This window comes from Prionailurus viverrinus, chromosome A3, assembly GCF_022837055.1.
Source record: "Prionailurus viverrinus isolate Anna chromosome A3, UM_Priviv_1.0, whole genome shotgun sequence".
In the NCBI taxonomy this organism is placed as follows: domain Eukaryota; kingdom Metazoa; phylum Chordata; class Mammalia; order Carnivora; family Felidae; genus Prionailurus; species Prionailurus viverrinus.
Window position 1 is genome coordinate 32,256,898 of NC_062563.1, and position 26,798 is coordinate 32,283,695.

Sequence of the window (26,798 nt, forward strand, 5' to 3'; positions counted from 1 at the left end):
TAAGCGGAGCGTGCTGGGTTTTGAAAACTGCTATGGAGGCTGCTGAGCTTCTCCGACGTTGCGGGAACTCCATGGAGAGGCGGCTTGCCAGTGCCCCAGGCTGTTGAGCTCTCGCCGCCTGTGTCCCCACGGCGCGGCCGCAGGGTCATGCTGGCTTCTCGCGTGGCTCGCGGCTCATGGGGGGCCCTTCGCAGCGCCGCATGGGCGCCGGGGGCGCGGCCGGGCAAGGGGCGCGCCCGTGGGTCCCTGTTACGCTCCGTGCCCGGCTGCCTAGGCTGCCTGGTGGAGCGTTGGTGGCTGCGCCCGGCCGCTCTCGGCCTGAGGTTGCCTGGGACCGGCCCGCGAGGCCACTGCTCGGGCGCAGGGAAGGCGGCCCCCGGGCCCGCGGCTGGAGGGGGTGCCGCCGCCGAGGCCCGGGCCGGCCGCTGGGGCCCGGCGAGCGCCGCCAGCCTGGTACGTATCGAGGAGGCGGCGGAGGGCGGCAGCACTGGGTCGTCGTCGCCGGCCCTCTCGGGGCTCGGACCTGGACGCGAATAACGTGCCCTGGCCGGCCCAAGTCGGACATTTCCGATCCAGAACCTGGGAACCGTTTCCCGAAGAGAAGTTATGGGCAGGTCATTATTCAGTTGGGAGGAATTTCACGGGTGCCAGACGAGTCCACCGTCAGTCTCGGCGGTCAAGTTAGAATCCCTCCTTCCCTACTTGCCTTTCTGTCTGCACCTTTAGCGGGACCGGCCTCTGGATATTGCGTTGGTAAAAATAGCCTTCACTTGTCTCATTAAGTCTATTTTTAATTCTCCGAAGCCTTTCCCTAATGTTTAGGGCAAGTCAGTAGAAATCTTTAGAAAAGTATGTCAGCCTGTTTTGCTTGTGCAGGTTTGGTTCACTATCATTTGACCTTTGGTAACCTTAAGTATTATAAGATGAAGGATAATTAAGTTGTAATTAAAAGACCCTTTAATTTCTTATTATAGAAAAAGATTAAAGTCTCTTCTTGAGGTAACGGAACGAAATATCGTTCCACTTACCTGTTGAAATAATTGCCCAAGCAGAAGACACCAGATCATGAATGTGGGAGAGCTTTTGATGTCATGTTAGCAAGACTCATGCAATTATTACATCTTCAATTGTTATGTCTTCAGTGGGCCCTTGTACTGCTTTTGTCAGTTGTACAGCATGGGTTGAGGTGGCCACATCCTGGCAGGGGTCTCAACTCCACTAATAGCTAAAGCATGTCGGAGTTTGAATGCTGGATGCTTTGAGGTTGCCGTATCGTGGCTGAAGTCCTTCCCAAGAACGGCAGTAGTGGTCGAGTATGCCACAGGTTATCTGGTTGGGTAATCTGAGATTAGCTCTCTTAATTCAATTTATAAAGTTTTACAAATGTAATGATTAGAAATTAATGAGGTACTTTAAAATATTTTATGTGGAGCTAAAAAGAACTCTTCACTGTTCCAACAACATTACAGTTCTGTTGATTAATTCTCCAAATGAAATAATCTGGCTATTTGCAGCTTCGTTTTTAATTTTGCCCTATGGATATTTCTGGTCATTTATTCTGACATTATGGATATTTGCCTTATGTATATTTGGGGCTCTATTCTGACCTTTTGCCTCGTGATTCCTTTTTTTCAGTCATGAACTATGTTTTTTTTTTTTTTTTTTTTCTGAGTTGCTGTAACATTAGATCAGTATTTGACTTATTCTGTACCACATTATGGTGAACAGGCTTATCTTTTGTTCTCTGGACTCTGAAACACTCTGGCCTTTGAACTTGAATTTGGAATATGTTCCAAGAATGTTCCCATTTCATTACATAATATGGCCCACCTTCAGTAAAAGGTCCTTGAGTAGTGGAGGTTTATACTGCTTCTTGGTTGGCAATTGTTTCTTAGAGAATTTAACGTTTTTCTGTAGTTTTCAATGGCAGTATTCTGCCATCTGACCCCAAAACAACCCCACTGTCTCTTCAAACTAAGGTGAACATGTGTTGCCAGTTTCTGTTTATAAACACAAATTTAGTATCTTTAGAAAACTGCCTTTTCTTACAGGACCGTTCCTGGAATTTTAAAAGATTTCTTTAGAAATGGAAACTGTAGGGGTGCCTGCGCGGCTCAGTCGGTTGAGCGTTCAGCTCAGGTCATGATCTCGCAGTTTGTGAGTTAGAGCCCCATGTCTGGCTTTGTGTTGACAGCTCAGAGCCTGGAGCCTGCTTCGGATTCTGTCTCCCTCTCTGCCCCTCTCCGGCTCATGCTTTCTGTCTCCCTCTCAAATAAACATTTAAAAAGTTAAAAAAAAAGAAAGAAATGGAAACTATCACTTTTTAAAAAAATCGAAATTAAGGTTCAGGTTATTTGGTTACTGATTAAGAGTAGGGTTAGTCTTGTTAGGAGACAGTCCCATGGGGTAGAATTGGCAACCTTCACCAGTGGGGAAAAAAAATCCAGGCTTTAGGGAGACATTTTCCTGGTATTATTTCTGTATCCTGTTGGGCAGATTATCTTAGCTTCACTAGGCTGGGGCTTTTTAAAGTTGAAATATTCTCATGAAACGTTTTGTTTGGCAAGGAAGGAATGTTCTTCAGAGTAGCTGCCAAAGAGCCCTTTTGTTAGTGCCAACTGCAAACACCTTGCCTTTAAGTGAAGTTTCAAGGAATCATAAAACACTCAGATTCTAGGTGGGAATCTTAACATTTCATTTTCATGACTATTTTGAACAGATTTGCAGATTTTTTCTGTATTTCCTAAGGATCTCAATTGCTATTCCTAGCTTCATTTTCTTCCAGCAGTTATCCATTTAGGGATGAGATTATGGAATTAAATTTTTTTCTTCTTCACTCATATGTCCATACACCATAGCAGTTAGCCTTCTTTTGATGGGTATTTGCAGAGGAGTGAGGGAGGTTATTTGCAATTAGTGTTTTAAACCAAAAAATGCCTGGGGTTGATCATTTGGTGCTTTTTTCCCCTAACACTCTATTTGGACTGTCTACTTGAAGTATAAGACCTTCTTGAAGTTACAATTAAAAAAAAAATTTTTTTTTAATGTTTATTTTTGAGAGAGAGAAACAATGTGAGAGGGGGAGGGTCAGAGAGAGGGAGACACAGAATCTGAAACAGGCTCCAGGCTCTGAGCTGTCAGCACAGAGTCCGACGCGGGGCTCGAACTCACCACCACGAGATCACGACCTGAGCCGAAGTTGGCCGCTCAACCGACTGAGCCACCCAGGCGCCCCTGAAGTTACAATTTTAAAAGCAGAGTGTTGTAAGGTTTGACTTCAAATCATGAAGTCTTGACCTGTATGGTAGATGATATATGTTTGTTTTTTTTTCTCTCTTTAGGTAGTGTGTGTGTGTGTGTGTGTGTGTATATATATATATATGCTCTGTATAGCAGACACTTTAGTCTGTGGGTTACGTGATATATCTCCATCTTCTGTATTCCAGACAGTTTTAGAGCTATGGTCTGTAAATAATAGATTGGATTTTAAAGCTCAAAATACTAAATTTAAAGTTTATGTAGCTTCTGACTCCTAAGTTGGTGTATATATATTTTTCTAATATACTTAATTTAAAGTATGAGTTCATAGCATTTAATTTAAATTTTGTTGTCTTTACGTTTCAGTATGAAAACCCATGGACAATCCCAAATATATTGTCAATGACGAGAATTGGCTTGGCCCCAGTTTTGGGCTATTTGATTATTGAAGAGGATTTTAATATTGCACTAGGAGTTTTTGCTCTAGCTGGGCTAACTGATTTGGTAAGTTGTAAATGCACTTTTTCTGTTTTGCTTCCCTTTCAAGTATCAGGGTCTCTGCTACACTGAAATATCACAGCCTTAAGTCTGCTTATCCCTGGAAGGAAATCCTCAAGATGAATTTGACCTAGTACTTGGTATAACGACTTGGCTTTAGCATTTGTGTGGGACTCTTATTTTTTAAATGATCTAAGGAAGGAAGTGAAAGTTGTTGGGAGGTGTAGGAGGGGGTGCTTTTTGTTCTTGGTTTTTCACTTCTTTGGAAAAGAAAAACCCTTAGAAATTCCCAAGGAGCCAAGTATTTGCTTTAGGGATAGAAATAAAGGAAAAAAGTTGTGAGACTATTTTTCTATTTATTGTGATACCTGATCTGCAACAATAGTTGGTTTTACTGGTGGAGAGAGAGACAGTGGGTCAGTTGTTGTGGCCAGGACACTTGTAGAGGTCAGAGCTCTATTCAGGTTTATGCTGGGAGCAAGCCATAGGCACCCACACACATTTGGTTTCTGTTCCCTGTTCCCTGCTCTGCACCCATCTGACCACCCAGCAGAAGATCTGCCTTGGTGCAGGCATTAGGCATCCTTCCTTCTTCCACTCCCCTAGTAGACAAGTGAGAAAAGAGCTACTTGACACACTGTTTCAGCTTTGGTAGAGGGAAGCATTTTTTCAGGTTATTTCAAATTAGAACTTGGCAAACATTTTATAAGAGAGGGCAACATATGTATGAAATAGGCTTTTGTGGACTGACCAGCCAGCTGCGTGTATGATGTTACTTGTATTTATCACCCACCTTGTTGCATAATGGATTTGAAAGGCTTTTAAAACTATGTCCTACAAAAACCTAGTTGAGGGAAGTGGTGAAAAGATGGAGGGAAAATTTAAAATCAGAGCAAAGTTAGCCTGTAGAAATAGAGTATATTCTTGTACAAGGCTGATCTGAGATCCATGTGAGCACCTAGACAGTCAATAATGATTTGGTGCCTCTTCAAGTGGATTTATGTTTGAAAAGCATTCCTTGATACTTACTTAGTGAGAATGAAGAGAAACTAATTTTCTATAAATAACAGTTATATAGTATCTGTAGTGTCAACTATTCCCTTTGAGGTTCACAGAAACAAAATTCCACCTGCCCGTTGGCATTGGTGAGCAACATAGAAGAATTAAGATAGAAGATTTTATAGGGTAAACAAAGGAGAACATTTGCATTGTTATATAGCATTTCCAAATATGCATCAAAAATTCTCTCAAAATGGTTCCTACTTCTATTTTTCCAGAATTTAGCTCCTGTTTGTCACTATTTCTCCCCATTCTCACAATGTTTTTTTTTTTTTTTTTTTGATCCCTGCTTTTGCCTCTGAAGTCTGAAGGCCTTTACTCAGACACACTCCAAGTCTGTCAAAGGCCATTATATTGGTAATGGGGTTGTATTTTCTTTTTTTTTTTAATGTAACAGATGAGATCTTTTTTAGTTACTCAATTTGCTCTTCTTTAACTTGTACCTTTAAAAAACAATTTTTTTTAATGTTTATAATTAATGTTTGTTTATTTTTGAGAGAGAGAGACAGGCAGTGCAAGCCGGGGAGAGGCAGAGAGAGAGAGAAACTGAATCCAGAGCAAGCTCCAGGCTCTGAGCTGTCAGCACAGAGCCCGATGTGGGGCTCAAACTCAAGAACCATGAGATCATGACCTGAGCGGAAGTCAGAAGCTTAACTGACTGAGCCATCCAAGCACCCCTCCTTGTACCTTTTTTTTTAGCTGCCACATGTGATTGCAATATTCACTGAACTCAGGCCTCATTTGCCATATTTCTAAATATATATGAGAGTGTATGTGAAAACCTGAGTTATCTGGCACCATATTTCACATTTACTCTGTGGAGGTTTTGATATCTAGGTTGGCCACTGGGCAGATGGCTGGAGCCATGCAGGGTTTAAATGGGGATGGCAAGGCCTGATTGATATTGTATATGGGTAATAGGTTGTAGGAAGGTGAGAGTGGAAGCAAGAGAGGCTGGTTAGGAGACTTACAGTTACCTGGGGGAGTGGCAGTGGCTTGGCCTGGGGTGGGAGTTTGGAGAGAAGTCAATGGGTTTGGGATATGTTTTGAAGATAGAGTTGATGTCGATGGATTGCATATGTGCAGTGAGAAATATGTGTGATAGGCTGTTACTTTTTTGTTTTGTTTTCTTTTCAACAACTGATGCATGAAGGTAATAATTTTTGTGATGGGAAGCACTCAGGGTAGGACAGGGTAGAAAAATACCAAGAATGTCTGTTGAATATCTATGCTTGTTGACATAGAGGTATCAATTGGGTAGTTGAATATAGTAGTTTAGAGTTGGAAGAAGTCATGGTTGGAGGTAAATTTGAGAGTTGTCAGCATATGGATGATCAAGTCTGGGTGAAATTAAATGACTGGGTTAAAGAAGAGATAGGATCAGAGAAATGAGCAGTGAGTAGAGTAATGAAAAAGGAGCCAGGAAAGGACACTGAGAAAGAACAGCTGGTGAGCAAGGAAGAAAATTAGGCCATCAGATGTCCCAGAAGTTAAGTGAAGAAAGTACTTCAATTGCATTGAGGTCAAGTACGCTAAAAATGTAGAATACGTTGGTGACCTTTCTGACCACCATCTCTAAAGGAATGGGGACTGAATGGGTTGGCAACACATGTGAGGTGTAATGACAGAGACCTTGCTTTGAGGAAGTTTTGCTTTGAACGGGTACCGGGAAGTGTAGGGTCAAGGGAAGGTAGTTTTTAAAGCTATATATACTGGGGAAATTTTTGTTGTTAATTAACTGGTTAATTAAATGACCAGGTAAAAAGGAGACTGATGATGCAGGAGAGATGGAGGAGAAGAAAGGCAAATCACAGAAGGGGAGAGGGCCTAGGATCAGGAATCAGGGAAGGCAGAGAGAATGTGAATGGATGCAGGTAAGTGGTGGATTTGCAGGTGGGAATATAAGGGAGTGTTAACAACCTGTTTCTATTTTTCAAGGAAAGTATAGATAAGAACATGAGTGGAGTGAAGGAAGACTAGGCTTGAGGTGAGAACAACAGTATGAAAAGAGAAGGTAAATGCAGCCAGGTATGGGATTTCCAGGCAGTACTGCATGCCCATGGGAGATTTGTGGTCCTGAATTTGAAGTGAGACCAGTTAGCCCATTTATGTATTCTTGAGCAATGGTCAGCTGCTTAGGTGCAGGCCTGGAGTAAATGGATAATTGTGTGTAAGCAGGGTGAAGAGTGAAGTAAGGGAGTTAACAGATGTTTGCAAAGGAGTGGTGATGTTGATGACCTTGGAATCTAATGTGGGTGGAGGAACGGGGAGGGCCAGATGGAATGGTGGTGGAAAAGTGGGAGATTAAGTTCCTCAAGATCAGAAACTGAACTGAAACCTGAATCTTCCAAGGCCCCAGTACCCAGTTCTAGGTACTTTCTGTTAGACATTGTTACTTGTAGTATACTTAAGAAAAAAAAGTAGGTTATTTTGGTTAGTGTAGTAATAGCTAGTAACTGCTTTTTTTGAGGATTTGCCAAGTACTAAACAAGTATTCATCCCCGTTATGTGCTGAAGACCATCAACCCTTTGAGGTAGGTTTTGCAGATATGGAAGGGGAAACTTATGCCAAATAACTTCCCCAAGGTCACATAGGTAATAAATGGCTGAACCAGGATTTGAACCAGTTATGTTCTGCCACAGAGCAAGTTCTTAACCATTGTCCTGTACTTCTGTCTCTAACTCACTGGAATACTTGAGATATACAGAACTTATTTATCCTTTAAAATGTACCATGTTAAATTATGTCTAAGTTAATTTGATCTTTTTCCTTGGAAATAGGACTAGAAAATCCAAACATTTGTTGAAGCTTGAAGTTAAATGAGTGAAAGCCAAGTAGGGACTTGGAAATCCAGAAAATAACCTCCCTTACTTAATGGGAATAGATGATAGATACTTGGTTTCGATTCATATTGTGACCCCAGGGTGATGAGATCTTCCCATTTGTCAAGTGAAACTTGAGGTCTGGATTTTTGTGGTTAATTTTTGAATATTTAAATGTTGGCAACGAATTTACATTTTTAAAAGTGCTGGGCAGGTTGAACAAAAGTCCTCCCAGGCCCGATTTGGCCCATTGATAACCATGTACACCCTCTGCTTTAAAATGCAATTTGCCTTCAGGAATAGTTAATAAGTAATTTTTTTTTTAAATTTTTTTTTTAACGTTTATTTATTTTTGAGACAGAGAGAGACAGAGCATGAACAGGGGAGGGTCAGAGAAAGAGGGAGACACAGAATCTGAAACAGGCTCCAGGCTCTGAGCTGTCAGCACAGAGCCCGACGTGGGGCTCGAACTCACGGACCGCGAGATCATGACCTGAGCCGAAGTCGGCCGCTCAACCAACTGAGCCACCCAGGCGCCCCAAGAATAGTTAATAAGTAATTTGCATGTCAAAATTTTTATGTAGGCCAGGTACAGAGGATTGAGTTTTTTATTCACATACAGTCAGACCTGAAACTAACAGTTGCACGAAACAATAAAAAAAGAACAATGGTAACAGTGAAAGCTTAAGAGTGTTGGATCATATCATAGAAAAGTAGGTAGGAGTGAGAGTCACAAGTCTGGCCTTGCAAGCAAAAGCAGCTATTTTGGCTGTAGTGAAATAGCCCAAGGCTTTCAAAGGGGAGGGGCTCCTAGTCCTTGTTCTGTCAGCCATGCTTTCTGTGAGTTTTATTTGGGTTCTTTACATCTTTAAATTTGCGTCTGAGTTCAATCCGCAAAAGGGCCTTATGAAAATATAAGAAATACCTGAAGGCCTTGAGAAAGAAAAGTACTGTAGAAAAGTGAAGTTATTTTCAGACCAGTTGGTAATTTGGAAGCTGAATATATACTAGTGAAAGAATGAGAAGGTTTGGAGGTAAGAAACAGAAGAGGTTTTATTAACTTTTTATGAAAATACAGTTGTTTTCTGGTATCTATTAACTTTCAAGGTATCTGCTCTGTACGGATCCTGACATTTATTAAAAAAAACTTCTATTTTCAGTTGGATGGATTTATTGCTCGAAACTGGGCCAATCAAAAATCAGCTTTGGGAAGTGCTCTTGATCCACTTGCTGATAAAATACTTATCAGTATCTTATATGTTAGCTTGACCTATGCAGATCTTATTCCAGGTAAGAACGCCATCATGAGTACTTTTAAATAGCATAGGGAAGATTGACATTAGTCAGTTTAGGATTTCTCTTGATTGAGAGATAGATAATTTTTGTTCCAAAAGTATATTTTTCAACTTTAAACTATTTCCCTAATTTTAAATTATTGAATTGCTTTGCTTGTCAGGCTGTTATTTTACTTTAGAATTTATGTCCTCGTTATATTAGTAGAATCTGTTGTTTTCTTAGATTGTTGAAAGTTAAATTTAAGCAAATATTATTTCACAGTGCCAGTTCATACCAGTCTAGAATTTTTTGAAATAATATTTTATACCCTTATTGCCTAGTTTTTTGAAAGCAATTTAAAGTTTTCAGAAGTCTATTATATATTAAGTGCAATTTGATCATAAAAAACGAGAGCTTTGAAATCCTGAGGATGTCTATAAAACTTCACATTAGTATTACTTAGACACTGTTAGGGAGTTTCAAATCGTATATAGTTTGTTCATATCTGAATACTCTTTCTAACAGAATTGTATAATCTTTTGCTTTGTATTTTGCATGCGCTTTTCTGTTGTTCATTTTCTACTTAAGCTATTATTTCTTAGTTTTTCTCCCTTGGGTCAGATGAAACTGTTAATTTCCAAGTGTTAGAATCTGAGAATAAAGAAAGCGCTGCCACATGGTCCTTCAATAAATAGCATGTTATTGACATTTGATAGGAAGAAGTGTAATGGTGTTTCAGTCTAGTATAGTTTCCTCAATATAGAGGCTTTTACTTTTAGGCTTTTAAATTCCCATAACAAATTAAAAATAAATCGGATTAATGTTTATGTGTTTCTTTGAAAGTCAGATTTTTGGTATGCATATGGTTGGGGGGTGTTGAAGGGGTAGGGGTACTCTCATTCTAATACAGTATGGGGGGAGGAAAGGAACCTAAGGAGCATTCTGTTGACACTGTTTAAAATCCAAATGATCTTGTGTGTGCATGTGTGCATGTGTGTGCATACTTTCATGACTCCGATTTTTTAGAGTTATTTTGTATTTTGTTGTATTATTTTATGGAGGTTGACCAGATATTTCACTTTTGAACATAGAATTTGTATCCAGGTTTTAGTAATTATAGATAATGTTGCTGTGACCTTTACCTAAATAATTGGTGTAGGTTGCTTTGCAAGCTGAGACTTCTCTTCTATTATTCTGGGAATTTCTGTTGTTTCTCTTCTGTGTGGGTCTGTTTTTCCAAGCTCCTATGGCTTCCTTGTTGAGATCTTCCTTTGGGTGGAGTGCAGCCTCTAGTTGTTTCTTGTGCAAGGATGCAGTGTGGCAGCCAGCATTTTAGAGGTTCACAGTGTCTTTATTATACAGATTTCTAAGATATCTTTATTCTGCCCTCCATACTTGATTGAGATTTGAATTGAGCATAATTTTCAATTGCAGATTATTTTCACTCAATTTTGAAGAATCCTGTTCTGTGGATTTCCAAATTCCATCATGCTGTTGAGATATCTCATGCCATTCTGATACCTTTTTCTTGATATGTGATTATGTTTTGTACTGGAAAGTTTTTAGGAATTTTTTTTTAATTCACATTTTTTCTAGTTGATGTTTTAGAAAAAAATTCTCTCCTAAAAATTAATTTTCTAGCTATTTCTGTGGTTACCCAGTTATCCCAGCACTTTTTATTGAAAAGTCTACTTTCCAGACTCATCGTACTGTCATATATACATGAGTCCATTTCTGGGTTGTCTGGTTATTCCCCACTCATTTGTCTATTTTTGCACCAGTACCATTCTTAATTATTATTGCTTTACTAAATAATAGAGCAAGTCCTTTGATATTCTTAACCCCTTTCCATTTTGTGTGTAAATTTTATTTTTTTAATATTTTTATTTTTTAATTTGTTTTTATGTTTATTTTTTTATAATTTTTTTTTTAATGTTTATTCATTTCTTGAGAGACAGAGACAGAGCATGAGCAGGGGAGGGGCAGAGAGAGAGAGGGAGTCACAGAATCCGAAGCAGCCTCCAGCTCTGAGCTGTCAGCTCAGAGCCCAATGCGGGGCTTGAACTCACTAGCAGTGAGATCATGACCTGAGCTGAAGTTGGACGTTTAATGGACTGAGCCACCCAGGCTCCCCAATGTTTGTTTAGCGTGCGCGCGAGCAGGGGAGGGAGAAAGAGAAAGGAAGATAAAGAATCTGTAGCAGGCTCCAGGCTCTAAGCTGTGAGCACAGAGCCTAATGCAGGCAGGGCTCGAACTCACAAACTGTGAGATCATGACCTGAGCTGAAGTCGATTAACCAACTGAGCCACCCAGGCGCCCCTAAATATATATTTTTAAAGTTAATTTATTTAAGCAATCTCTAAACCCAACACGGGGCTTGAACTCATGACCCTGAGATCAACAGCCTGATGCTCCACCAACTGAGCCAGGCTGGTGTTCCTCATGTGTAAATTTTAGAATCAGCTTTTCCAGCTCCCAAGAAAAACCTGTTGGAATTTTAATTGGGATTTCATAGAGTTTCTAGATCTATTTGAAAGAATTGATATTTTTACGATATTGATCTTCCAGTTCACAAGCATGATATATCTGCTCTACTTAGGTCTTTTTATAATGTCAGTATGTTAGTTTTCTTCAGAGAGGTAATAAACAATTTTTTATTAAATTTATTCCAAGTTGCTGGGTAATTTTGATGTTTTCTAAATGGTAGCTTTTACTATTTCATTTTCTCTTTTTTTTTAATTGTTATTTTTGAGAGAGAGAGTGAGTGGAGGAGGGGTAGAAAGAGAGGGAGACACAGAATCCGAAGTAGGCTCCAGGTTCTGAGCTGTCAGCACAGAGCCTGATGTGGGGCTTGAACCCACAAAATGTGAGATCATGATGTGAGCCGGAGTCTGACGCTCAACCTACTGAGCCACCCAGGCGCTCCTCAACATTTTGCTATTAAATAAGGTATTTCCTATACGGTTATGTAGATAGATCTCCTTTTTTCAGGTTATGGAAGTTCACTTCTCTTGGGAGTTTGCTGATAGTTTTTATTACAATTGGGTTTTGAATTTTATAAAATTCTTTTTCTTCATGTATTATGAGACTTGTGTTTATTTTCCTTTTAAGCTGTTAATATGTGATGAATTATATTTTTGATTTTCTAATGTCAAACCAACCTGAAATTCCTGCTATACATCTAACACGGTCATGATATATTATGAAAATATCGCTAAATTTGGTTTCTAATATTTTGTTGAGGATTTCATATCCATGCTCACGAAGTTGACTTGGAATTTTTTTCTCTGAATATCCTTGTTAGGTTTTAGTATCAAATTTATGTTAATCTCATAATAAGAGTTAGGAAGTCTACTTTTTTTCCCCATCTTGGGAGATGTTTGTGTGAGTTTGCAACATTCCCTCTTTAAATGTTTGGTAGAACTTACTGAATTGAGGACTGGAGTTTTTTTTAGGAAAGAGTTTTCAAATAGGTGATTCATTTTTTTTGGTTATAGGATAATTCAGATTTTCTGGTTCATCTTTTGTCTGTTTGGTAAGTTATGGTGTTTTTCTAAGAACTTGTCCATTACAGCTCCATTTATAAAGATTTACCGTTAACTATTTGGTATCCACATTAACTTTGATGTCTGTAGGGTATGTAGTGATGCCCCCCTTTTCATTCTGATTATTAGTTCTTTGTCTCTTTTTTCCCTTGAATCGTCTTAACAGAGGTGTGTCAGTTTTATGAATCTTTTCAAAGAACCAATTATGGGTTTTGTCTGATAGGTTTACTCCATTAAATCTTGCTTTTTAAAAAACATTTATTTATTTTGAGAGAGAGAGCACAAGTGAGAGAGGGGCAGAGGGAGAGGGAGAGAGAGAATCCCAAGCAGACTCTGCGCTGTCAGTGCAGAGCCCAACATAGGGCTTGATCCCATGAAATGTGAACTCATGACCTAAGCTGAAATCAAGGGTTGGTCACTTAATTGACTGAGCCACTCAGACACCCCTAAATCTTGCTCTTTCATTTATTTCTCCAGGTTTCCTTTGCTGTTCTTTCTCTAAATTCTTTAGATCAGTTCTGTTTAGTAGAAGTAAAATGGGAGCCATATATGAAATTTAAAACTTTCTAGTAACTATATTAAAAACAAAAGGGAATAAGTGAAAATAATTTTAATAATGTTTAACCTACTGGATGAAAAATATTGTCATTTCAATGTGTAATCAGTAAAAAAATCAGTGAGTTTTTTTCATATTATGCTCTTAAAAGCCAGCATGTAGTTTTCATTTATAGCACCTGTCGTTCAGACTGGCCACATTTCAAGTGCTTGTGGCTATTGTATTGAACAGCACAGCTGTAAATGAATATTTAACTCATTGCTTTTTAGCTTTTCTAAAGTTCACATTTAGGGCGGGCTATACATTTTGTCTTTTGAGTATCACTTTCACTGCATTTCATCTGTTGATATGAATATTTTTGCCATTATTGAGTTCAAAATAATCTATTTCCATTTTAATTTTTTTCTTTGGCTTTTAGGGCTATTAGAAATGTATTTCATAATTTGTGGGGTTTTCTAGGTATCTTTTTATTATTAATTTCAAGCATAATTATTTTGTATCCAGAGAACATGCTCAGATTTTAGTAGCGCTCTGGCCCAGTATTCAAATTTTATAAAAATTTTATGTGTGCTTCAAATGAATGTGTATTCTGGGGCACCCCGGTGCCTCAGCTGGTTAAGCGTCTGACTCTCGATTTCAGCTTGGGTCATGATCTCTCGCTTTCTGAGATCCAGCCCCATGTCAGGCTCTGTGCTGATGGTGCAGAGCCTGCTTGGGATTCTCTCTCTCTCTCTTTCTCTCTCTCCCCTCCCTCCCTCCCTGCCTCTTTCCCTCTCTCTCTCTCTCAAAGTGAATATACATTTAAAAACAAACAAAAACAAACGAATGGGTATTCTGTAGTTAGTTGGTGATGTTCTGTAGTGATGTTCTATATACATCCAGTTGGTCAGATTTTAAATCCTGATGTTTAAATCTTTACTGACTTCTTTTTTTCTGTTTGATCTGTTTGTTTCTCAGTTACTGAGAGAGTAGGTTAGTTTTTCTACTTTGTGTCAAGTTTTCCATGATTTTTCTTTGTAGTTCCTATTTTTGCTTTGTGCCTTTTGAAGTCCTGTTAAGTGTATGTGAATTAGATTTTTGTGTCTTCTTGGTAAATTGAATGTTTTATTATGAAGTGACCCTCCATATCTTCAATAATGATTATTGCCTTAAAGTGTGTTTTGTTGAATATTATACCTCCACTAGCTTACTTTTGGTCAGTGTTTGCCTGATAGATAAATCTTTGACTTTCAACTTCTCCATATCTTTATATTTTAGATATTTCCTATAAATAGCATATACATAGATGGGTTTTCTCTATTTTATCCAGTCTAACACTATTTTGTGTTTCAACTGGAACATTTAATCCATTAACATTTATTGTGATTACTAATATTTGTGTAGCAGTCTTTATTTTATGTGTTCTATTTGGCTCATATGTGCTTTTCTATATTTGTATATATCTTTTACATTATACTTGTTTTCCCTGTGTGCCAGTTTGGAAGTGTTACACTCTGTTTTCATTGAGTTATTCTCAAAATTATATTATGCATCCTTATCAAAGTTCACTGTTAACAAATATGCACTCTGGGCACTGGCAGGGCTTGAGAATGCTTTACCTCCATTTATTCCTTTTTCAACTTAGATTATTGTTGCCATACTTTGATTTTATATACTTCTTAAACCCACATGATATTGTTTATACAGTATTCATTTAGATGTATCTTCATATTTACTTTTTTCTGGCTTATATTTTTGGTGTATGTCACACCTTCCATCTGGGATCATTTTCCTTTTGTCTAAAGTGTATCTTTGGAAATTCTTTTAATACAACTCAACTGGTGGTACATTCTTGTCTTTAGTTTCTCTGAAAATATTTTTATTTTGCCTTTATTCTTTTGTATGTATAAGAACATTTAAGTTCTACTCGCCTGGCAGATTTCAGTTAATACAATACTAATACAGTGTAATCAACTCTAGTTACCATATTCTACATCAGATCCCTGGACCATATTCATCTTAAAACTGGAAGTTTGCAGCCTTTTATCAGTTTCTTCCTATTTCTCTCCCATCCTCCAGCCTCTGGCAACTACTTTTTTACTTGCTATTCCTATGAGTTCAGCTTTTATTTTGTTTCAGTTTTTTAGATTCCACATATAAGTGATACTGGGCAGTGTTTGTCTTTCTCTGATTTTGCCTTTGTTCTTGAAGGATATTTTTATTGAGTGTAGAAGTCTAGGTTGGTAGCCATTTCATCGTATTTAACATATTGTTCAGTTATCTTTTCATTTCCATTATTGGTATATAAGAAATCAACTGCTAATCCATTTCTTTTTTGAAGTTAACTTTTTTACTCTGGCTGTTTTTAAGATTTTCTCTTTGCCTTTGGGGTTTTCCACAGTAATATATCTGGTTATGAGTGTCTTTTTTATTTATCTTGCTTGGGATTTGTTGGGCTTTTTATGATGTCCTTAGTCAGTTGGAATTAAAGTAGTTCTTACTAACAAACAGAATGGGGAAATTTGTTTCCTCTTCCCATTCTCTTTGTGACTTTATGTCTTTTCATTCCTTCACTGTCATTTTAGAAGGGTTTTAGGGGGAGAAATGTATATATGTTGTCTTAGCATTTTGTTATTTTTATACTGCCTGCATTTTTGTAAAAGTTCCATCCACCTTGGTTTGAATAGCTTTGTTTTGCCGAGAGTAAAAAATGTGCTTCCTTCCTCAGCTAGGGTAATTCCACTTTTCTTGCTCTTTCTATGGGAGGGGAGATAAGGATGAAAAAAACTTACTTGATTTATTACATTTATAACAGTCTGGGATGTGAGTCTAAGTTAATTTCTACTGTGTATGTATTCTGCCACATTTACTAAATAGTGATTTCCATTCTTTTCATTATATTATTACTGGTTTACTGTATAGCAAATTGTTATTGCTGGTTTAAGTCCATTTCTGGAATAATTATTCTGCTAAATTAAATTTTATTGTTTTCAATGCAGTAACCTATGATATTGATAGTACCACTTGTAATATGTAAAAGTGACTTTGTTTTATTAATTTCCCTTGAATGCTAATAAAACTTGCCAATGATGTACGTCTTTGTTGCAGACATTCACCTATGTTTCAGACAGGGTTAGCAAGTAAGGAGGAAACCTTGGAACAATACCTGACACATTTTTACACATTTCTACCCCCACTAACACACTATCATACTCTGATAGGCAAAGTGGAAGCTGCTTTAGCCTTGGAATAAGAGGGAAGGGAAGGCTGGAGAGAAAAGAGGAGCAGTTAGAAGATACAAAAGCCAGGGACCTGGATAGAATTGCCCAAAGAACCAAAGTAAGAGCCTGTATATATGCTGTCAGTGTATAAGAGGCCTTAGAGATCACCCGGTGCTGCGGTAGGGTTCCAGCCTGGCCATATGTGAAAATCCCCCAGGGAGCTTTCATCTGCGCTTTTATGAAACCCTCCCAGGGTGATACTGTGGTGGGCAGTCAGTTTAGAGAGCACTTGATTTTTGTTAACAGTCCTTTCCTCCAGGCTGTTACAGATGGTAAGCTGAGACCAGAGATGCTAATTGCAACTCACACTGCTGGGTTGGAGCTGAATACACTGACCTCAGCATAGGCTGTGAATCCTGTAGACCTAGGTTCCGTTCCTGACTGTACTACTTACTAACTGGTGACCTTGGCCAGATTATATAATCTGCCTGAGGCTTGTTTTCCTTATTGGTAAAAAGGGGACAGTGATGGTCCCTATTTTGTGGAGTTGATATGTAGATTAGATGACAATATGTATGAATTGCTTCAAACAGTGCCAGATGCTCAATAAATGGTAGTTTTGGTGGTTAATAGAACAAAAATGCGCGTCTTTGCAGTATATTAAATTGCCTCATCTTTTTTGTAGAAGTTTCTTATTTAGGATTGATAATATTCCTTTTTCCTCTATGATGACACAGTAACAGGTGTTTACTCTCTTCTAAAGTTGTGTTTAGGACGTTTACTATATGTAATTTGCATGAGCTTGTTGCATCTTAAAATCTGATGGGTTCTGTCAGCTAATGACTGCTGTTGAAAAGTTTGTTTTACAAACACGAAAATTCTCCTAAAATCGTGACTGGCTTCTTCTGTTATTTGACTCCTACAGCTGTGTCTTCTGTGTGCTCCAAGTACCATGATCATTTTTTCTTTGAAATAGTCTTGTCATCAAGGACATACCCATACATCATACCCATACATCATAACTACCCATACATCAAGGATCTACCCATACATCATAACTATAACCAACAGAGATTTAAATGTTAAATCTGTAGTTAGATTTTGTTCAAGTTGCAAAACCAATAGAATGGCAGAACTGGAGAGGACCATAAATAAACATGATCTCAAAAGTAATTCGTAGAAAAACTGTTCGAAAGTATAATGGAAGGGATATTCGTGACCCTGTTATTTTAGTTTGAAACAATTTAACTGAGAGTCAGGATTTTTTTCTCTTCTTAAAACAACTTTATTTATTTATTTTTAGAGTGAGAGTGCTTGCATGTATACGCATGTGCAAGCAGGGCAGGGACAGAGGGCGAGGGAGAGAGAATCTCCAGCAGGCTCCACACCCAGTGTAGAGCCCGATGCAGGGCTCCATCTCAGGACTGTGAGATCATGACCTGAGCCAAAATCAAGAGTTTAAGGCTTAACCATCTGAGCTACCCAGGCACCACTTTTCGCTCTCTTTTTTTTTTTATCGTTTTTTAAATAAAGTTTATTTATATTGAGAGAGAGTGTGCTTGGGAGGGGTGGAGAGAGAAAGAAAGAAAGAAAGAAAGAAAGAAAGAAAGAAAGAAAGAAAGACAGAGAGAGAGAGAGAGAGAGAGAGAGAGAGAGAGAAAGAAAGAAAGAAAAGAAAAGAAAAGAAAAGAAAAGAAAAGAAAAGAAAAGAAAAGAAAAAAGAAAAGGAAGAAAATATCCCAAGCAGGCTCCCAACTGTCAGCACTGAATCTGATGCGGGGCTTGAACATGAGATCATGACCTGAGCCTGAACCGACTGAGACACCCAGGTGTTCTGCCCCTTTTCTCTTAAAAAAAATTTTTTTTTCTAATAAAAGCAGTATATGTTCTTGGCTAAGACTTCCTGCAGCACAGAGGATGTGAAGTGAAATAAGACCTCCGCCCTCCCATTGTTATTCAGCAAGAGAGTTCTTTGGGTATCAGTCTAAAATATTTTGCTGGCTCTTGCTCTGGGGCCATGCTATAGAGCCTTAAGAATAATGAGAAAACTATTAACAGGTTAAATAAGAATTTATTGAATGAATGGGCAGGAGAAAAAAATAGCAATTGCAGGGGTAGGAACTGGCCAGACACGAATTAAAATATTTGGCTTCTCCATAAGTGGTACATATAGCAAATTTTACTGCTTATAAAACAGTCCAGAATGCAGAAGCCATCAGAGCATCTGAGTCACCATAATAAAGTGTTCCAGTAACCTTTCCAGTCTTCACCGTCCCATTCATTCCACGTAAGTATAGTGATCATGGTGATCATTTTTCCAAATTCACAAAGCTGAGAAGTAACAAAGGAGATTGTGGGGACTGAGTAGAGCTGACACTTAATAGCTACAGCTTAAAAACATATGCAAGAAGGAAAAGAGGCAAGAGGATCAACATTCTGAAAAGCAGACGTAGACTTTTAAAAGCCATAGTCTGTTCTTCACTTGGCTTGAGATAGGTTAAAGAAGAACATAAAAATTACTGGTTCACTACAAGGTCCCTAAACCATCAATAAGTATTTATTATAACATTTTTATGTATGTGAAACACCAGTTTATATTAAGGTTGAATGAGGCTTTAGAGTAAGTGTAATATCAGTAATTTTCAAAATCCCAATCAGAATTATTTTTTGTACTTCATTTTCAGTTCCACTTACTTATATGATAATTTCAAGAGATGTAATGTTGATTGCTGCTGTTTTTTATGTCAGATATCGAACTCTTCCAACACCGGTGAGTTTGTTTAAAAAAAAAATTCTTTTACTATTACTTATAACTTAAGGCAAAAAAAAAAAAAAAAAAAAAAAAGAAAAGAAAAAAACCCCACTATATTGAATCCAGAGTTTCACTTTATGGGAGTAATTTATGGCCATTAGTTTTTGATCCATTTACCAAGAATATTTTAAAAACACACACAACTGTTATCTTGCTATTTGAATCACCTAATATGGTAGTTGTTCAGTGAACATGTGAATGACCAATTTTAAAAGTGCATGTTTCATAACCAAATTATGGAAAGAGCCCAAATGTTCATCGACTGATGAATGGATAAAAATGTGGTATATATGTACAATGGAATATTACTTGCTAATCAAAAAGAATGAAATCTTGCTGTTTGAGACAATGTGGATGGAACTAGAGTGTATTATGCTAAGCAAAATAAGTCAGAGAAAGACAAATATATTATTTCACTCATATGTGGGATTTAAGAAACAAATGAACATAGGGGAAGGAAAGAAAAAATAAAAACAGAGGGAGGCAAACCATAAGAGACTGTTAAATACAGAGAACAAACTGAGGGTTGCTGGAGGGGTGATGGGTGGGGGGATGGGCTAAATGGGTGATGGGCATTAAGGAGGGCACTTGTTGGGATGGGCACTTGGTGTTATATGTAAGTGATGAATCACTAAATTCTACTATACTGAAACCAGTACTGCACTATATGTTAACTGTCTTGGATTTAAAGTTATAAGTTTATAAGTCAAAACATTTTTAGTTGATAGCACATAAAACCCAGACCAGCTAGCCCTGTCCCTAGCAGCAAACTGTTAGGAGTTTTTGTATAACCAAGCCCCTTTTGCTGTCTGATTTAGCCTCTACTATGGATTGTCTAGATCTAGTTTTTAAAATCACAGTGTAATGGTTTGTTTGCATATTCATTGTTCTACGATGTTTGAGCACGTAGGGATTGCATAATAACCTCATCTTTTGATTCTCAGTGCAGTGAAGATAGCAGTATTTTATTAATTTTATTTTTTAGTCTATGAGAGAAAATACCATAAGGGAGATTTATTGAGTTTATGTAGAAAAAGGATGTAGTCAAGTAGACTTTATGATAGGTACTATGTTAGAGTTTTATAGGGATTGAGTAATCTATAAATTAAAAAAAAAATCTGTTTTCAGTAACCTGTGTATGACTTAAAAGGAATATAGACACTGCTCATTTAGGGTAATAAAAGAAGATGCAGGTAAAGGGCTTGCCTAACATAGAACCAGGCATGTGGTAAATACTCAGTAACTGTTAGCTACATATAATACCAAAATGTTTTAAACTTGAATGATAAATTCAATAAACTTTATCTTTTTGTCCTCTGCCAGCGAACACTTTCTAAGTATTTCAATCCTTGCTATGCCACTGCTAGGTTAAAACCAACTTTCATCAGCAAGGTAAGAGATACACATGTCCTTTTAAGTGACTCCCCTGTGAATGGTTATTAAAATGAGTATAAACCTCAGTCTGGAGCAGCTGACAATGAGACAAATTTAAATGCCCTGACTGCATGGGATAGAGAGTGGGGTCATTAACCCAGTTCTTTTTTTCTTTCTAGCTTTTTGGGTCTTTAGTATATGCGTTGTATTTTCTATTGGTGGTCTGAGCATCTAAGTTTCTGAATGAGGTATTAGGGCCACCGTTTAGGGAAGGAGGAGGAGGTGGAAATGTAATCACAGCTTGATTGAGATACAAAAATATAATGGAGGTTCCTTTCTGGTTTCATTACCCACCTTTCTGTGGTGGAAACACCATAAAATTGGGCCCTTCATTTTCAAGATTGATTATTCCATGGAAAAGATAGGAACAAGTTTTCATTACTGATAAACCACTGCTCCTCTTAATTGTCCATCTGTTTTTCCTGAGCCCTTTTTAGGACAGCAACTGTGCCAATCTTTGCATACAGAGAGCGCACTATTAATGCCTCTCACGGCATGTTTGTTTTTCTAGTAGCCTTGATAACTTTATTCTTTTGCCTTGTCCCTAGGTTAGGGACACAGATCATCTTTGGGGCAGAGGGGTTAAATACTTTTATACCTAAAACTCCCTGGGGTTGACTTTTATCTACACTGAGGGTGTGGGGTTTTTTTTTGTTTTTGGATTTAAATGACTTATATTTGTATTAAGTACAGCAGTTTGAGTGTAGCACTGTTTAGAGAGTGACTTAAAGAGGTGCAAGAAGTTCTCCAGACAATTTTATTATTTATTTTTATTTTTGTTTAATGTTTATTTTTGAGAGAGCGAGAGAGAGAGGGAGAGAAAGCATGTGCACATGAGCATGGGAGGGACAGAGGGAGAGGGAGACAGAGGATCTGAAGTGGTCTCCTCGCTGATGCAGAGCGCCCAGTGTGGGGCTCCAGTTCATGAACTGTGAGATCATGACTTGAGCCAAGGTTGGAAGCTTACCCAGGCTCCCCTCACTATTTATTTTTTAAGATGAAGTGGAGTCCTTGTCTTTTGGTTGCAGATTGTACTCTAGAACAGAGATGCTTCTGTGCATGTTTCCCAGTGCTTCATACTTGACACACTTCCCAGCATGCTTCTCAGGATGAGGAGGCAGTCTCCAGTGCATTTTTGGTTCTGTTTTCTTCCTTATCTCTTCCCTGCTGTCTTGTAATGTAGGGAAACCTACTCATTTCTTCCAGGGCCTCTCTTATGGAGATGAGTGCATTTCAGTTTTCTGACCTTATAGGGTTTGCTGTCTGGGCAAGTGAAGGAGCACCAAATGAAGTGCTAGAGAATCTGGGTTCTAGGTTTGTTCTGTAACCTGCCGTGACTGCAGGCTAGTCACTCAGCTCATTACATTTTTTGTGAAGAGGTAGCTTTATTATTTCCACATTCACAGGGCTATTTTATTTTTTTTTAAATTTTTTTTTTTCAACGTTTATTTATTTTTGGGACAGAGAGAGACAGAGCATGAACGGGGGAGGGGCAGAGAGAGAGGGAGACACAGAATCGGAAACAGGCTCCAGGCTCTGAGCCATCAGCCCAGAGCCCGATGCGGGGCTCGAACTCACGGACCGCGAGATCGTGACCTGGCTGAAGTCGGACGCTTAACCGACTGCGCCACCCAGGCGCCCCTCACAGGGCTATTTTAACAGACAACTGAAAAAGGCAAAAAACTTTGCAACATTATTGAATTGCCATGGAAATTCAAGGTAGTAGTATTTTCTGACAGATGCCCTTATCCTCACTGTCAAGGGCAGCTGTTCAGACAGAGGAGCTGGTTAGTGAAGTTCACCCTTTTGTATGCATGCCAGCTTCTTTGGCAAGGATATTACAACATCAAGCATGCTGAGGGTATGTCATGTTACAGCGTGATGGGCTGTGCCTTTGTCTTTTGAGCTTGAAACAGGATCTGGTTGGCATTGTTCATTTATGACTCCTTTTTTTTAGGTAAACACAGCAGTCCAGTTAATCTTGGTGGCAGCTTCTTTGGCAGCTCCAGTTTTCAATTACGCTGACAGCATTTATCTTCAGATACTGTGGTAAGCTAAATTTAGAATTACTGTCTTCAAATGTCAGCAAATTGGCTTATTATGGTAGTCTTAGAATTACTCGGTTCTTATTGTGTTTATTGAGCACCAGCTAGGTGAAGCTGTGGGCGGTATTTTATTGTATAATTGATACTATTCTTAAATTTACTATCAAGCATGGGATGTAGAAATTACAGTTTTCATGCAAGTTAAAAGGGTTGAGACATATAGATAAAGTAAGTATTGGGATTTTGGAGGAGGGAAAGATACTTGGTTCCAGGTAGGGAGAAGAGGGAAAGCTTCAGGCAGCAAGTGGCGTTTGAGCAAGAGGTCTAGTGGGTTTATACAGGGAGAGATGGGTGTGGGTGGGTTGGGGGGTAGGCCATTGAGGTGAAGGACTGACCTGAGCAGAGTCAGGAGTAGGAGAGCAGGTAGGGGAAAGTGCATCCAGCCTAGTGGCATAGGGACGTAGTGGGAGGGAAACTTGGAGAAAGGAGTTTGATTTTTATTTTATTGTCCTTACTTAGAGCCTTAACGTATCACCTTGAAAATATGTCAAATTCAAATGTTCAGAGTCCAGATGTGCCACGATGATACTGAAGCACTGTATTGTAGTACACTTTAAAACCTTTCCTGATGCAGTCTGAGCCAGAGAATGGTTAACCAGTCAGCTAAGCTAAAGAAGCATAAAAATGATACACATGCTAAACATTTTATTTTCTAAAATATAAGTGTACATTTATTCTGATTCATCCTACATCTTCTGATATAGGACCAATGCCTTTTCTTTGAGTATTGTTCCATCTGTGGGAGTTTTCCTCTGTGAATAAACTACATTCCTGATATAACCTGATTTTTACTTGCTGCTTCTTTGAACTTTTTTTTTTTTTTTTAGTTTATTTATTTTGAGAGAGGGAGAGAGCACACATGAGTCGGGGAGGAGCAGAGAGAGAGAATCCCAAGCAGGCTCTATGCTGCTTCCTAAGACTTTTACAAAGCAGTCTAAGTACAGAAACTTTCTAGATTTTTACCATTTTTTCTGACCTTTCAACAATCATATTGCCTCCTTTGACAGTAGTTTTTAGCAACTCACTTTGTTATAAAGTGTTTCCAAGGCATCCAACTTAGTTCTCAGAAATAGCACCTCTTCTTACATGTATGTTTCATTGGTTAGGTGTGAATTTAGATTACCAAGCTAGCACAGACAGCTTTGGGATGAAACAAAAATAGAGTCTCAGTGATCTCGCTCTTGGCTACTGGAAGCAGACATGCACAGGTGCACCCGTTAGGGCATAAGCACTCAGCAAGCCATGAGCATCACTCAGTAACTTCAAAGAGAATCTGGTTAATTTGGCTGTTCACTTAAGGAAAAATTGTTTAAAAAAAAAAAGCTGGAATTATTTAAAATGACCCTAGAATTCTGCAGGAAGGGGCTCCTGGGTGGTGTAGTAGGTTGAGTGTCCAACTCTTAATTTCAACTTAGATCATGATCTCACATCATGATCTCACACAGAGTTCATGGGTTTGAGACCCACATCCATGCTGTCAGCAGAGCCTGCTTGGGATTCTCTCTCCCTCTCTCTGCTGAGATCTCCCCTACTCACACTCTCTCTCTCAAAATAAATAAATATTAAAAGAAAAAAGAATTCTGCAGGGAATAAAAGCCTAATATTCTAAGCAAGCATGCAGCAGTGGACAGAGCACATGGGCTCTAGAGATAAAACCATGCCAGGCTCCCACAGTGTTCTGTGGCCCTGAGCAAAGTTCTCTGGCGCTCCGTTTGCTCCTCTGTAAGATAAGGTTGTGAAAATAAAACAATAGCATAAGACAGCTAGAGTAACGGCTGGGTAAAAGTGACAGTTGCTAGTATTATTTATTTTCAGGCTCATTAACTAGATTAACTCTGTTTGACATTACTAGTTCAAATGAAATCTTGTAAGCAGTAGCTTTAGATTGTTGTAGCTAAAAGAATTCCACCCATAGCCCGTTTGCTTTTTAAAGAACTATTAAATGTATTCTCTGTGATTCTCATGGTTACTGTTGTTTAGACTTGACAATTAAACTTTCTTTCTTTCTTCCATAAAAGGTGTTTTACAGCATTCACCACAGCTGCATCCGCTTACAGTTACTATCATTATGGTCGAAAAACTGTTCAGGTGATAAAGGGCAGATGAAAGTCATCCAGCATCATTAGCAAGGAAGCAATATGCATCATTGGTGGCAGGGCTGGTGGAGACCCACAGGACTTTCCATATTTGGGTGTTCAGCTTGAAAAAGGACTTGTCAGAACAAACCATGTCGTCAGAATTTAAGTAATGTGCATTGAAAATCAGCTTGATCATGGGCATATGCAGAATTTCCAATGTATTTTTAAATACAAATAAAACTATAATTTAGAATTTTTTATCTTAGGTTTCTTGATTAATTTATAAGGTACCAATTATTCCAATTATTGTCACTTTTTAATACATTTTTTAAAAACATAGTCCAGAGCATGGAAACTGAAGAGTTGCCACCTCTGTTTAACAGAATTTAGATTGCTTACAAAGCACTAGGGAATTTCCTGGATTTACGTATCTATCCTACACAACTTGGCTACACAGTTTTATGTTTGATTTTTAGAACTGTGTATACATTAATAGTTCGCGTGGTTAATATTTGATCATTTAGGATAATGACAATAAAGGTAGCTTAGTTATGGATGAAGTAAACTTGTAAAGAGACTTAAAATGCAGTAAGTTTTGAAAATTATAGGATCAAAATAGAAGGTATTGAAGTCCATGTTCAGTAGTCTTCCAGCCTCTCAGGTGCCTAATAGTTTATGTATCAGGATAACAAGTGACAGAGGTGGTTGAAATGTGAAAGCATGTCCATTAGCCTGCACCATCCAGGAGGCAGTGAGTTACATCATGCCTTCCACTGTTTCTAACATAGCAATGTTTGTATGTTACTGGAACCTGTACCCACGTTATGTAAATAATATGAAACTGTATATTTTTCAAAAGTTTTTTTAAATTTTGGGGAATCTTTTGTTAAGATGTTAAAGGAATAAAAGAGCTGGAAAAGTCCCTTCGGTGGTGGTGGTCTGTATAACATGCTATGAGCCTTGGTCTTGTGTAAGTTTTCTGATTCATAAAATCCATTCAGATATATCACTCGCACTGTCATTGTAAAAATAACTTTTGGGGGACCATCTGACAAGTCCTTACTCTGGCTACACCATCATGTTTGGAAGAGTGGGAGATGCAGGGAGAGAGGGGAGGAAGACCATGGCTGTTGCTGGTTTCTTCCTCTTAACAGTGGAGGCCTGTTGCTGCCCCCTGTCCCAAGTGAAATATGGAAGTGTGCAGTGAGATTATCCAAACACAGCTTATTGAGCTGTGTTAAATTAAGATGCGAAGTTATAAGCAAAATTCACGCGTCTTGGTGCTGGCATCCTTGGATCAGTGTGTCCCTCAGTTACATTCGGTCCTGGCTTCCTTGTTTCCAGACTAGCAGCTGAGTTGCCCGTGGCCTGAAGTATACTGAAGCCTGCATCCAGGGACACGGTCACTGAATCAGATGGACGGTGGTGTGAGGAAGAGAAGGATGGCCTGTGGCTGGCCATTTTCTCCTTCTGGAACCTCCTGTGTATAGTCTCATAGCTTGGGAGGTGGTGAAGCTGGAGGTGGAATCCCCACCCAGGAGCACGTTGACCACGCCGTGGCACTAGCAAAGTGCAAGCACACAAACGTTTTAAAATGGGATAACTTGAGATAAAGTATGGGAAAAATTACAATTTTGTACTTCATTGTGTTTATTTTATGGTTTAGTGTTGATGCTATTTGGAGCTACTTACGGGTTGGGCCCATAGTCTCTTTTGTATGAAGGTCTTAATCTGGCTCTGGTTAGTACACCTCAACCATTAGAAACATGGTACATGTTTCTTCAGGGTTTTGGATATTGAGCTGTAACAAAATGTAAATTCTGCTAGTTGACAAAACACTGGAATTGTATCAGACATGTTAGAGTGTATACTCATGCGTACAGAGTTAGTCATGATACTCATTTTGGTGCCTCCACATAATGGATTCAATCCTGATAGGAACTAAAAAAGGCATTGAGATCATTACATGTCTGAAGACTATGCTAGTCACATTTTTGGCTTTTGCTTTCCAATTTTTCAATCAGGAGCTGGTAGCTACCTTAAAAGATTGCTTCGTCCAATTCTGTTGGTTACATATGTGATGAAACTCAGGCTCCACCTTAGAATTTTGGGAAGCCTTTTCAAAACTTCAAACACCTATTCAGGTCAAACTTGA

The 26,798-nt window shown here is 38.6% G+C and overlaps 2 protein-coding genes across 3 annotated transcripts in view; one reads left to right on the forward strand and one right to left on the reverse strand.

The window, feature by feature from the left end:
• CRLS1 (cardiolipin synthase 1) lies at positions 1–25,565 on the forward strand. 2 transcript variants are annotated; one of them, XM_047853287.1, is made up of 7 exons: positions 1–453; positions 3,625–3,762; positions 8,799–8,928; positions 18,899–18,984; positions 20,350–20,418; positions 22,418–22,509; positions 24,584–25,565. In XM_047853287.1, exons 1-7 carry the CDS (start codon positions 148–150, stop codon positions 24,669–24,671), a joined length of 909 nt encoding a protein of 302 aa, XP_047709243.1. In that variant the 5' UTR covers positions 1–147; the 3' UTR covers positions 24,672–25,565. The 2 variants fall into 2 exon arrangements, with proteins under 2 accessions (XP_047709243.1, XP_047709244.1); XM_047853288.1 differs by lacking the exon at positions 1–453 and adding an exon at positions 1,107–1,324.
• LRRN4 (leucine rich repeat neuronal 4) overlaps positions 16,358–26,798 on the reverse strand; it is a 23,226-nt gene continuing 12,785 nt past the window's right edge. Inside the window, exons 6-7 of the transcript XR_007151007.1 lie at positions 16,519–16,522; positions 16,358–16,370 (exon numbers count right to left, since the gene is read on the reverse strand). The gene's annotated coding sequence lies outside the window, so the exon portion shown is untranslated. The remainder of the gene's footprint in view (positions 16,371–16,518; positions 16,523–26,798) is intronic.